Genomic DNA, 14816 nt, shown 5'->3' with positions numbered 1-14816 from the left:
CAAGTATCAACACATAGAGTTGGAATCGTGTTATTGAGAACTACTATTAAGTCTAAATAATTGTTTTTAATCATTTAAAAGAAGACAAATAGAATAGTTAATTACTTCATAAAGGAATAATATTGCATTCCGGTGTTAATCGGCCATAGACGTAGGTGGAAAAGACCATCGCCCACACCCTCTTGGGATGGGTCTAGGCAATTGATGATCGTTTGTTTATGAGTAAAAAAAAAACACACTGTGTCCTTTTAGATTTTAAATGTAACTTTCGTTTTCTCCCAGACGTGAATGATTTTCAATTTACTGAGCGATCTGGCTCGTTCAAATATATACTCAGATACTCAGATAGGTGTGTGTCCAAACACGCATTGTGGAAATAGCAGGGATGAAGGGAGACAAACCTCGTGAGACTAGATTAATATATATAGTATACTTTATTAAATAGAAGCAATTAGTTGGATTGTATTGTGCATCACATTGCCGAAGGGGGCGCTGTCGCAGTCAAATAGTTAAACTAGTCACTTATTTCGTGACTATTTACGTGTACCTGAGGATTAAATCCCTCCTAACTAGACATCCGTTGGTCCCGTAGTTTAATTCCAAGAGACGGTAACTTTATAGATGGCCCTATATAAAGGCACTTTGCAATAGTTGTAAAAGAAGCGGCAGGCTCTATGTCACAGCTACATCGTGGACAAGAAATTAGTCAAGCGTAAACCTTTGCTTCATTACGTAAAAACAAGAGGTGAACACATTCTCTCTTTGACATTACGAAAGTAACCAATCATTGAGAAACTGCTTCTCTGGAATATTAAGTTCAATGTTCTTGAGGTGAAATGAATAGTCTCTAGGTCTACGTTACCTTCTGTGTTCATTTCTTCTGTTTTCTATGTGGATATTTTATTACCAATAATCTCAAGGACATGGAGAAAACTAAAATGGAATATTTAGTTTGGACAAGAACACCCACACTTTTCTACAAGCATTCTTATCGGATATTATATTTCATTTGTTTATTAATTTTGGTAAGTTACACAAGTTAACATTTCCATATGAGTTCCTAACATGTATATTATTATTCATCAAAAAAACTTTCACAAACTTTGTAATAAAACGTTTAAATTTTAAATTTTGTATACTAGCTAGCCTTTTGAAGGGCAGTGACACATTGACCGCCGAACGAAGTTTTCTCCCTTTTCATTAAACTAAGTAAAGAAAAACTAGTAAATGGTCACTACTTTCAACCATGGTCTAAATCATGTCATATCCCACATCGCAATGGCTTAATTTTTGTCATAATAATGTAATGCGTATTGAATTAATGATTGTAAATTCTATGAAAAATAAGTACCTTATAAATATCAGACGGTCGATTAATTATTCATTCTTATTATATATTTATATGGATTTTTACCTGGTAGGCCCTATAATCTCAATATGCAGTCGCGTCGGCGTCATGTGTACTTTAGACTGTTGTCGCTATGGCCAATGCCTCATAAGCTACCTGCTGCCATACCCTGCTTTCCTGCTCAAGTTTTGGAACAATTTTCAGTTCTAGAGAAACGTCTAAAACATATTGAAAAAAAAACCAAAATAAAACAAAACCTGATTAAAAAAAAGAAACTAAATCTGCATTAAAAAAAAAAGAAACTAAATCTGCATTAAAAAAAAAAAGAAACTAAATCTGCATTAAAAAAAAAAAGAAACTAAATCTGCATTAAAAAAAAAAGAAACTAAATCTGCATTAAAAAAAAAAAGAAACTAAATCTGCATTAAAAAAAAAAAGAAACTAAATCTGCATTAAAAAAAAAAAAGAAACTAAATCTGCATAAAAAACAACAACACAACTAAATCTACATCCAAACTGACACATGTATTTCTTCATTTCTTTTAATAATGATTTTTTTTTCTTTCAAATTGAAAAAGTTAATAACCGACACAGAAAACAAACTCTAAATGAATTACAGTGGGGTAGTGACTCTAATCTTGATGAGATGACCATTTCGTTCAATTACGCTCTCTTGATTTATTCATTAGCAAAATAATAGCTATGATGATGTATAGTACTTCTTTCATACTAGCGCAATAATTTTGGTAGATATTGTCCACATCTCTCGTCCACTTTGTATTCTTGGACATTCAGTACGTGAAAGATGAGTTTCACAACTTACTCTTAGGCGCTCTTGGAACAGAACTCAGAGCAAATGATATTTAAAAAACAAAAAGATAATACAACTTCGGCTTCTCGTGGGCGGCCAGTCATTTTGTTGTACATAAGTTATATGCATAGTCCATATACACAGTTTTAGATGAACACGTAACTGTTGTATTAAACACAAAGACAGTAGGCCCTACCTCCATTTATACCACATATAAAGCGATAGTTTTTCTCTTAATAACTAATGAATGTTATATTAAAAAAACAATGGAACATCCTCCCCCCCCCCGAGAAAGAATCCTGGTTAAGCGAATGTATAGATCTACTACACTTTATAATATTCCAATAATAAGCCTTTAGATCTAAACATAGAAGACGATGCGCAAACTTTTCCTGAACATAAATTTATTGAATCAGTCATGCCCATGGTAATGCCTTACATTCAGAAATTCCCGAACGCGATATCCCTTTCAAGAACACGATAGTCCTTTCAAAACTGAGGATGGACCTATATCTACTTATCTAGCCAATTTTAAATTTATTTTTTACTTGAAAAATTATAACGGTCAAACTAGATTTTTCCTCGTTTGGCCAACGATATACATCAACTGTTAAATTTCTAGCAAAATCGTTAGAGCCATTTTTTGAGATCAGCTTTCAGGACCATCCTCTATCTAGTTTATCTATCTATCTATCTATCTATCTATCTATCTATCTATCTATCTATCTATCTATCTATCTATCTATCTATCTATCTATCTATCTATCTATCTATCTATCTATCTATCTATCTATCTATCTATCTATCTATCTATCTATCTATCTATCTATCTATCTATCTATCTATCTATCTATCTATCTATCTATCTATCTATCTATCTATCTATCTATCTATCTATCTATCTATCTATCTATCTATCTATCTATCTATCTGTGTGTGTTTATACTAAGATGGACTATTTCCTTACATTACTTTACAGTGGAATAGCTTCACAAGGCATTTTTATCGTATTTTAAAGATGTATGTTTATGAAAAGAAAATCATTTTGCACATTTCATTTAAAAAACAAACAAACAAAAAGATTTGGATTCTTGTGACCAAAAAAAAAAGCCTATGCATCTATTTCGTTTACGATATAGGCAATGGTAAAGTTGAATCTTTAATAACACTTTTATTTACTTATTTTTTGAGACGTGACACTAGGACGACCAATAGATAGACACACACACACACACACACACACAGAGCAACAAAAGAAAAAAAAATAGCAGCTTCTCTCAACTCTTCATACACATGCTCACCCCCCCCCCCCCCACACACACACACACCAAAATAAAAACAAAAAAAAAAAGAAAACACACAGACAACTGGAATGTGTAAAGCTGTTTGTTGAATGTGTAACGCTGTTTGTTTCAGTCGTTTAGTTCAGAAGTACAAGGCACGGCCAAAGTGTATCTCAAACTGGAGCAGTTCAAGAACCCAGGCAGCATACAGTCCGACGGCTCATGCTGTGATGGTGAGCTCCGAAATAACGAGTGTACATCTGGCTGTGACTACGCCCTGGTCATTTGTCTGGGAGATAGGTGAGTGGTTGCTTTTATTGATTGGTTTTACCTTCACCACCCTCTCACATATCCTTTAGTCTGTTAAGCCGTTCATGCACCACACATGATCCGTCGACCGTTTTCCTACTTCTAATTTGCCTTAAGTAGAATCTCCTCCAGAGACAAGCTTGTCCACACTTTGATGTCTTCCCATCACTTTCTTTGTCTGCTTCTTTTCCCTGGTACTGTTCCCTAAAGGAAGGACTTTGCAAGTTTTAGTTTGCGTTTTTTTTTCAGTGGTCAGCAGGTCATCGTGGGGCCCAATCGTTATTGTGATCCTGTTCCGAATCTCCTTTTTTGTGAGGATGATAGCAGTTAAACAAAATTAAACATATGTCCGTTGATATTGTTAAGCTCGAATCAAACAAAACGTAGGATCCAATGGCTGTAATAATGCTGTCTCTTCGTTTGTGACGCGGTCTTTGTATGTGATACTTAGAGCATATTTTGTAGCATCTCAATTCCATTGCTAGGATCCTCCACTCTAGCTCTGCAGTCAGCGTCCAAGACTCGCAAGCATATAAGAATGTGACTATGACCTGGGAGCGCATCAGTTTGTTTTTGGTGTCGAGGGCTATGCTTTTGTGTCAATTGTTTTAAAGATTAAATGTAATTATAATTATAAGAGTAATCTGAGACAACATACTGACACGGGGTAATCTGAGACAACATGTTGACACGGGGTAATCTGAGACAACATATTGACACGGGGTAATCTGAGACAACATATTGACCATAAGTGGAAAGACGTGTGAATGTCATTCTTTTTAATTATTGTTCCCATCCTACTCACAAAGAAAAGTTCAAAGAATGAACTTTTATTGTACCAAAACTACGATCCTCGTTAATTTAAGCAGCTGCTGCAGGTTTGATCAGTGTATGACGGACCGATGATTGCTTTTTTAAACCAGTTACAGCTTTGAAATTTTAGACTCCCAACTATTCAAAGTTTACAAAGTAAAACACTTAAGTTTATACTTTTATCTAAATATACATTTTTAGCTTGTACTATAAAAATAAAGAACCTGTTTATAAAAATAAATTATTTATCAATCTTTACTAGATAATAACATTCATTTTTTGTGTTTTGTTAATAGGTAAAACATCTATCTATAGTTTTAAAACAAACAGTAAAAAAATAAAAATTAGCATGCATTAAAAGACGTAGCTGACGAAGAAGTCATTGCAGGCACAGGCCACTACAAAGATTTAGCTACTGTGCAGTACATGTAGCACATTTAATGGACGATGCTAGCTGCAGCATCACAGCACTTCAACTAAGAACAAATTCAAATCCCCGTAGTGTCAGGGAAAGAGCCAAGTATGTACACAGACGTGTTTGTTTGACATGCAAGCGTAGGCATTAGTAGTTCAGTGGTACATGTGTGTCAATGTGGATCTACATGGTTTGAGTGTAAAGTACTATTGGAAAGGAGACACCTAGACACACACAGACACTTCTAGACGTTGACTGATTACAGAAGGCCCAAAAGATAAATGCATTATAGATTTTTATTTAATATTTATAGCAGGTTATAAATCGCATCATTTTTTAAACGAAAAACAAGTAAAATACATACAAATCTATTCCTACTTTAAGTAAAATTGTATTGGATCGTATATGATCTATTGAAAATAAAAATGGCCAGTATGGGTTTCGAAACCACAACATTCGCGTTATTAGCGCGTCGCTCTATCAAATTTTAAAAACAATAACCTAATCTATTCCAAAGGAAAATTTTTTTCAACACATGTGTAATGTGTAAAACAGTTTATTTAATTTTTTTTAGCGAAATGACAATGTCAAAATTTTTTAAAGTAGATTTTTGAAATCAACGATAAGATTTTGTGTCTCTTTGTACGAGGCTTTTTTGGTTATTTATTAACATTGTACGATGACAAATTATTACTAAATTTGTTTTCTATAAATAAAAACAGAGCTTTTTGAAATGTATTTTGAATGTATTTCGCTGGACCAGGCTATTACGTTACAGGGTTCAAAGCTTTGTTGTAGTCATAATAAATACAAAGTTAAATACCTTTTAGATCAGCCTTACCTGTGAAACAACTTTTTTGTTTGCGCATTGACAGATCCAAAATGACTATAGATCTAACTCACTAGTCAATGTCTTCAAAAGTTCAGGAAAGATGTATTTTGACAAGGTCATAGTAACCTGCAAACTTCCTTCCCTCTTTTGTTTCGAGAGTTAATTAAATGCATAAATGAGCGCAGAAAGTCAATAGATGAAAGTATACACTTCTTCCCGGTTTTACGCTATTCATTTGACCTCTTTTGTTCATGAAGTTAAAATGTCGCTGTGACCCACAGTCAATGACTAGATCTACCAACATGGAGACAGCCCAGATCGTAACTTAAGGCACGCACACAGTGTGACTACATTCGCTTGTAAAATAGTTTTCATTGACCGCAGGCAAATACAAGATTTTTTAAATACTCCTTATCAATGAAAAACAAAAAGATTTGTTAAAATGTTCATACTAGCTAATTTCCGGCATTTCTATGTGTATGTGTCACCTCTCCAGTGTACAGGGCAATAGGTAACCAATACAATTTCGTCAGACATCTTGATCCATTCCTAGCTTCTCTAGCTCACACCGACCAAAGTGTATTTTCTAGCAGTGCAGGCCTAAAATCACAACGATCAAATTGTCTTCTCTAGCAGAGTAGGTCTGAATCACACCGATCAAAGTGCATCCTTCTGTAACTCATGGCTATCTAAGTGTCATCTCTAGCAGTCTAACTCACATCGATTAAAGTGTCTTTTCTAGCTCACAACGCTCAAAGTGTTTTCTCCAACAGTCTAATCAACACCGATCAAAGTTTATCCGTTCAAAATTCTTATATTGGAAATGGGACTGCATTTCTTTGACCGATCTATTCTCTGTGAGATCCACGTGTCAAAATGCATTGTACAGTGCTGGCTTTCTAGAAGTCTGCTTAACGCTTAGATCCATTTACTTTCTTTATTCCATTCACCTGCTGGTCCCACTTCTAAATGTATCTATTTTCCTTTTAGCGTTTTTAATTTTTATTTTTCTATAGAATTATATGACTATTGGTCTCCACTCCCCACAGATTGTGACGTCGCAGGTCAGCGTTAAGGCCTTCTATAACAATTGGTCTTACCTTAAGCATAGGCAAACTAGGCAGCCCTGTTTGTTTTTAATTTTTTTAAATTGCATTTATGGCCCCTAAATTCACTTGACCAAGGCCTCCGATTATCCAAGGCCGACCCTTATGCACTTTATCTCTTTCCTGAACCATTATTGCCCAGAAATCTAAAAGACATCTCAATAATTGTCTTTGAATCGGAAGTGTAGATTTTACACGGCTACGATGGTCCAGCTGTGACTTTCATATTGTCACATAGACAAAGACGTTGTTAGTTGGAGACCTATTCAAGTTCTCCTTTCACTGACTGCTCCTGTCTGCAACACTGACATTTCAAAGGTTCTCAAAAAGGTGTCTTTAAAGAATGCAGTTGTATTTTCGGAAGCTATAAGTAACTGACCAATTGATCTTACTGTCGCTATGATCAATCCGTTGATGTATCATTTGTTGTATCCAAAATAGACTATTTAAACTCTTTATATGCATATATTTACCAACATCAGATAAAGGGGAACTCACGTTTCAAATATATTGCTGCCTGACCGGTTGGAGATAAAAGATATGCACATTACATCCTTGCTTAATAAGTTACTAGCTCATGACTCGACCTACAATAAAGTACAAAGTTGAGTAGATCAGTTACAAGTAGTTACTACCAAAGAAATGGACATACTTGACATTTCCAACAATTCTTGATTTTGTATGACCTAAAGACAGATTTAGCTCATGACCATTCAATTTAAATCTCACTTATTTTGCAGTGATACTACTTCTGTTTATTGTTGTTAATGTGGCATTATTATTTAGAAAGCCTTCAGGACAGAAGACTCAAAAGTAAAGTAGCAATTATACATAAAACAGTGAACCATAATCTTCAAATACAAAAACAAAATTTAATAAAATACTCAGAAAGACACAAATACTCATTCCTCCCTAGTGCTATTAGAGCATGAAATGGGTTGCCTGAGCTAGCCAGTAAAACCAATGACTTGGCAGAATTTAAGTCATTGGTTAATATGCATGAATGAATGCATATAATGCGTAGGATGTAATCATCTACTTTTTTGAAGTAACGTCTGTATTATATAAGATAAGATTATATCTTACCTTAGACAAGAGCATACTTTTATTGTTATTATCATATGTATAGGTGGAATTAAAAAGTTTGGCTCTTTTTCTGGAAAGCTAGATCGGCCACTGATGACACATACAGACAATTATTTTTAAAAACTGCCAGTGCTCAGACACATTTGTACAATATACACAGATATACTAACATTAATAGAAGTAAAATCTACAAAAGGAGGATGATAAAAGAATTGTTGGAGGGGAGAGCACTTGAAGTAATTGACTGTATGCTTATTTATGTTGTGAAACCGTTTGAATTACCGCTCCTGGTCTCTATCAAATCTGTGATGTAGACATATTTGAAGGTAACCACATTGACCTAAAATAAGCTCCAACTAGGGATGGATACAGTATTCAAAGAGACCAACCTGTGTCAATATAAAAGTTGTTCAAAGATTTGTTAAGTAAAGCAATGCCCACAATTCAACCTGGATAGAGAATGAATGATGTGAACTGTTCAGTTATTTAAATCCATGTGTACACCTGTGCATCCCTCCAATTTCGATGTCATTAAACTCCGCACGGGCGTGTTAGCTATACTATATCTATGATGCTTAAACCTTTGGATGCTAGAGTCACTTTCTTACCAAAAAAAAGTTCAAGCTGAATTAATAAAAATAGATCGATCCCAAAATAGGTGAACCACAGCCATTCGATCTCTACCTCTATGGAAGACTTTAGATCATTCAAACGGAATCCATGCTCCTGAAATCACTGACCTATTAAGATTACATGCATTTAAGAAATTGAAATTTGATTTGGATAAGGTGACCAGACTCTGTTAATCAATTCCTTCGCTTGACTTTCCTTTCTGTTCAAGTCGATGACAGCGTAAGTCTTAGACAAAATGAATATCGTAGTTCATAGAGACCTACAGGCAGAGTTCCCGTTTATAACGAGGGCAGGAAATATCAACAACCACAGTGGAGTGCTATGCTAGAAATGTCAATTACAGTTTTCTATCGCAAATGTGGATTAAACCAAACACCTGAATGCAGATCGTAATTTTCAATAGAAGCTTCTAGTAAGCTTTCATTAAGGTACCTTTCCAGACTATTCACATATATTAATTCGGAGCCGCTAAAGGTACTTTAGCTATCATATTATTTCCATAATAATAGCTTTCATTCAATGAACTACACGTTGAAATGACTTTAAAATGACCTAAAATACACATGCAAGAACCAAATGTAAGCTATCGTTACTAAAGGTTTGGCTTCTATATAATGAACAAAGTAAAAAAGAAGATTTGTGATGCCCAGTTTAGACAGCCTTCACAGATGTTTTGAAACCACAATAAAGTGAAATAGTTTCCCCTAGTGATACAATTCTTTATGCCACACTTCGCGGACAAAAAGTAATGAAGTCGATTTAGAATATAGCAGAAATTTGGGCTATAGAAAGACCAGGCGGTTAGCTCCAAAGCCTTCGGTGGAAATACTATTAAAATTATATTATATTAAATCATATTTTTATTTTCAAGAGAAATGCTCCACCACAACACGTGTGATGAGCTGTTGCTGTACACAACATCGCGGCAGATGTTCTGTTTATTTAGGGGCAAAATGTCAGTGCTGTTGTAATAGCTTCAGTCAATGACGAATCGGTTCAGAAATGCTTAAAAAGGTTCCTCCTTTGTGGTACGCATGTAACTGACTAATAGGATGACGTGACAATCTTACATTTGTATGAAACTTGTGCCGAGTACTGGGTATTTCAGAGAGAGAGAGAGAAGCGACCAACGAGATCTTAGAATAACGTTTCAGAAGGCTTGCAATTATTTAACTTATTGTGTGAGTAGGTCTACATTGTGTGTGTGTATATATATATTCAACATTAAGATGTATTGTAATAAAGTCTAAGTTGTTGAAAAAAAAAGTAATAGCCTATTGCTCAAAAAATCTAAGCCTGTCCTTTTACGCTCCATGATCGACATGTGTCCCGCTTTCACTCCCTAAGTATCTGGTCACTTTACTCATTGCATCAAGTATCATAGAAATTCAATCATACTAATAATCATATAATAAAAATATCAATGCCAAATAGATGTCCATCTCTTTAACAGTGTCAAGTCACCTTGTAATCTCGCTAACTTCAGTGTTGGAGCCCTGGGCACTAATGAACCTTTAGTAAACTTCAGCAGCAGCTATGCAGATGGCATCAGCAATCCTTTGGGAATTCCAATCAACGATTGGATGGTAAGTGTGTTTATTATTAGTAGGGCCTATTGTTGAGAACAATTCGGTTACGTCAAGTCCTTCTCCATAACAATTTTAGAGGAGGAAATTTAGAGGATCCAAAACTAGAAGTACAGAAACAAAATACCGGTATCAAAATTCAATTTTCAGAGATGTATACATTTTTAAAACTATAATTAGGGGCTACGTCAGTGTTAATGCTAGCGCTGTCAGGACTAAACAAAGATGTTGCATAGCGCTTCATAGGGCAGTGGCATACTGCTATACATGGACTTTATAAAGTCATTCAAGTAAACTGAGCTGTATAGCCCTATGTCTCTGCTTTGCAAAATGATAAAGATATTAGAGTCTATGTCAGGACTTCATACATTTTTTTTAACTGCTCGATGTCAAGATACCACCATTTATTGATTGTTCAACTGTTATTAAGAGTAGCTTTTCAATTGGCTTGGGAATTGTAAAAGAGGCCATATATTTTTACTATCTTTTAATAACATTATAATTGTTAACAACTCTATAATTTAATCTTTGATTGTAACTTGTACTTCTTAACTTAGGGTTATGTGGTGATAACTCTGACGTTCTATGACGTCGATACACGAGAACGTCAGTTGATTGACACGCTTCAATTTTATCACAATATGACGTCACCACAGAGAAGCGGGAGTCTAAATTTAAACATGACCTCCATGACCATAGTTGGCAACAGGAAGAAAACCCCGTCAACGTACGTATTTCTCCACGCCTTTCTCTATGGCAGCGGTTCTCAACCTTTTCTGCTCGGCGACCCCTTTTTACAATCCCCCACTCTGCCGCACCCCCCCCCACACACACACATACAGCAATAGAAGAATAGACAATAACAATTCATATTTTCAATGGTCTTAGGCGACCCATCGCAAATCATCAATCGACCACAAGGGGGTCGCGACCTACAGGTTGAGAACCCCTGCTCTACGGGTTATAAATACACAAGGGTTCAACATACTGGCGGAGTCTGAGACTGTGGGAGTAAGGGCGATCCCACTAACGAAATGTATATTAAAATCACCCCATAAAAATTCTGGATCCGCTCTTGAATAAACACTAGCCTATATACGCCCGTGCAAGCTTTTTAGATATTGTAAAGTTCCCCTTTCAGACCTTGTGGTCTATAGGGCAGATGATGTAAAGGTCATCTGTTTCTGTGGCCTACGGTTAACTAGGGTGTCATGTGGCCAGCACAACGACCAACCGCCTTTACTTTTCCCTAACTAATGTCAGGTACCCATTAGAGCTGGGTGGACTCAGAGGCGCCCGAAGATCCCGAAATTGAAAATCCCAGTCTTCACCAGGATTCGAATCCCGGTCCCCGGTTCGGAAGCCAAGCGCTTTACCGCTCAGCCACCAGCGCCACCTTTAGATATTACTAAATAACAAAACACTTAATAGGATCCTCTCACATTCTAGAAGATACCTTGAGTATACCAAGCCCGTGAGCCGAAAGGGGAGGTTATTTAATCTCTATGGGAGCTAAGAGACAATATGTCGAACAGCATAGTTTCATGTTAGGAGATACAGAGAAGAGTAGTCATTCTTGTGTTGACCCCACTCGAATTTTATCGTTGATAAGGCTGTATAGTAAACCTAAACACTGAATCTTTAATGTTATTTTACCTAACGTCATTATTATAGAGATCGAATCCCTAAGAATAAATCCCTAAACTTCAAACAAATCGAATGCATTGATGTAAGTCAATCGCATTGGTTAAGTCTCAATGTTCCTATCTCATCTTGTCCCAGGCTTAGTCTGCAAGTCAGCACACGATGTGACACCCATTACTATGGTGAGACCTGTACCGTCCACTGCGTGCCATCAGACGACTGCAGCGGTCATTATGACTGTAATCGTGTCACGGGTGAGCGAATCTGCGACCGGGGATGGGGAGGTCAACAGTGTGACCAGCCTCTAGAAGCTAATCTCACTTGCTCAGGTAAGTCTCACTTGCTAAAAGAATTTCTTGAGATCATAAACAAGAAAAACATTAAAAAGTAAAGAAAAACAAACAAACAAAACATCAAATCTTATATTAAGTATAATTGTATCTATTAGTTTGGATCAGTCATGTGTTGAAATTTGTAATAGATAATATACTTTTAAAATTTTTTTAGAGCATTGATATCGACATCAGTCAATACCTATAATATACATTTTACTTATCGGCGTATTTCTTGCATTAATTCTATAAGAGAAGTGTTTAGGAGGGAAGAACTGAGAATATTAACTGAAAGTTTTAACAGACATGAAATGCTATAATTACCTTAGCAGTAGCCAAGGTCTTCACATTAAGCAGCGTCTGAAGGCAGATTGCCTATTGCTTGTATTTTACGTCATTATTAGGTTTAAGGATATCTTAGAGACTCATTTCGGGCACTTGAATGTGTTCAGTCTTGGTAAAGATTAACACAGCATTATTTGTTTGTTCAGTCTTGGTGAAGATTAACACAGCCTTATTTGTTTGTTCAGTCTTGGTAAAGATTAACACAGCATTATTTGTGTTTGTTCAGTCTTGGTAAAGATTAACACAGCATTATTTGTGTTTGTTCAGTCTTGGTAAAGATTAACACAGCATTATTTGTGTTTGTTCAGTCTTGGTAGAGATTAACACAGCATTATTTGTTTGTTCAGTCTTGGTAAAGATTACCACAGCATTATTTGTGTTTGTTCAGTCTTGGTAAAGATTAACACAGCATTATTTGTGTTTGTTCAGTCTTGGTAAAGATTAACACAGCATTATTTGTGTTTGTTCAGTCTTGGTAAAGATTAACACAGCATTATTTGTGTTTGTTCAGTCTTGGTAAAGATTAACACAGCATTATTTGTGTTTGTTGTTGGCCTACAGCCAGTGAATGTTCCAACAGTGGTCTGTGTGTCAGGACAACCCGCTCCAACTACTGCTGTTGTAACCAGGGCTTCGAAGGTGAGAGATGTAACAAAGATGTCAACGAATGCAGCAGTAACCCTTGTCAACATGGTGGCCATTGCCTCCAAGAGGATGTCCCTGGATATACATGCGTTTGCAATGGAAGGTCTTGAGATATTACTTTTTTATTTGCATATGTAAATAAGTCTACATACATTGAATATGTCTTTTTTTTTTGTTATATATATATATATTTAAAAGTCTACTTATACTGCTAAAGCTCTACATATATTGGATAGGTTTTTACTTTGTGATATTTTTTTTTCAAAGTCTAAGTCTTAGTCTAAGTCAAGTCTACTGCAATGTTTTTTTTTCTGGCTGGGTAGTGGAAGAGTACTAAAAGAAAGAGGCGCTTTATGTAAGAAAACCTATTCGTGAAATGGGAACCAGATACCAGATATGTTTTTCTCTTTCGGGCATTCAGGCTTATAGCAGCACATGTAGCATATATATACAGATATATATATATATATATATATATATATATATATATATATATATATATATATATATATATATATATATATATATATTAAGGATCATTAAGAAGTTGTATTTTTCAATTTCTGTTAAGGTACAAGGGAAAATTCTGCGAGACACCAACAAGCTGTGAAGACAGTCCTTGTTTGAATGGAGGAAAGTGTTTGAATTTCACACAGTAAGTAGCCTACTGACTCACTTGATACAACGTTCTAAGTTCAAATGTATCTAAGAGAATCTATTTGGCGTTTATTTCAATTCTTTTTTCTTGCTTGCTTGAGTCTTTACATCTATATTTCTATTTGTTGAAATTATAAAATTAGTGCATTTATCTGTATCTAACATATTATTTATTATTTCAAATAGATTTTTCTTACTAGAGTGAAAGTAAATAAATACTTATTAAATGATGAAATCAATAGACTATATTTGTAATTTTTATGTGTCAAAGTAAAAAACTATCTGCGCAAATTGTAGTTCTTAAACTCGATAAAGTAGAATGTAAGGCGTATGTATGTATGTATGAATGTAAGTGCCGAATAGAAATCAAAACCGTTTGACCAATCTTGATAAAACTTAGCAAAAATATTCCTTACGTACTAACTTAGAACGTAGTGTATGTATTGTAGCCCTAAAACAAATTAAAGACCCTCAAAAATAAAGTTGACCAACCATAATGAAAGGATTATAGCTTCATCGGTCTAGGCCAGCGGTTCTTAACCTTTTAAACTCGCGACCCCTTTTTATAATCCCCCACTCTGACGCGACCCCCCCCCACACACACACATACAGCAATAGAAGAATAGACAATAACAATCCATATTTTCGATGGTCTTTGGTGACCCTTGGCAAATCGTCAATCGACCCTCAAGGGGGTCGCGACCCACAAGTTGAGAACCCCTGATCTAGGCCATGTTTACCATGTCTACATAAGAAAAGATCGAAAGGATCTAGATAATTATTTCATTAGACAATACCATAATGTTACACATTCTTAGGTCTAAAACTCTAATTCAACTCTAAGATGATATAACGTCTCTTCGCAAAGATATATATATATATATATATATATATATATATATATATATATATATATATATATATATATATCATATATCTTATCGGTGTATGTTAAACATCATCAAATAGCG

At 35.2% G+C, this 14816-nt stretch overlaps 1 protein-coding gene across 2 annotated transcripts in view; it reads left to right on the top strand.

Moving 5' to 3' along the window:
• Positions 1–325: 325 nt before the first annotated feature.
• LOC106065087 (uncharacterized) overlaps positions 326–14816 on the top strand; it is a 31107-nt gene continuing 16616 nt past the window's right edge. Inside the window, exons 1-7 of one of the 2 annotated variants that reach the window (XM_013223854.2) lie at positions 326–1025; positions 3576–3742; positions 10090–10222; positions 10780–10949; positions 12005–12195; positions 13105–13291; positions 13760–13843. In XM_013223854.2, coding sequence (XP_013079308.2) covers positions 924–1025; positions 3576–3742; positions 10090–10222; positions 10780–10949; positions 12005–12195; positions 13105–13291; positions 13760–13843 — 1034 coding nt within the window. In that variant the 5' untranslated portion in view covers positions 326–923. The remainder of the gene's footprint in view (positions 1026–3575; positions 3743–10089; positions 10223–10779; positions 10950–12004; positions 12196–13104; positions 13292–13759; positions 13844–14816) is intronic. The other variant, XM_013223847.2, reaches the window with a different exon arrangement.

This window comes from Biomphalaria glabrata, chromosome 5 (assembly GCF_947242115.1).
Source record: "Biomphalaria glabrata chromosome 5, xgBioGlab47.1, whole genome shotgun sequence".
Lineage (NCBI taxonomy): Eukaryota > Metazoa > Mollusca > Gastropoda > Planorbidae > Biomphalaria > Biomphalaria glabrata.
This window is presented reverse-complemented; position numbering and strand designations above follow the sequence as displayed.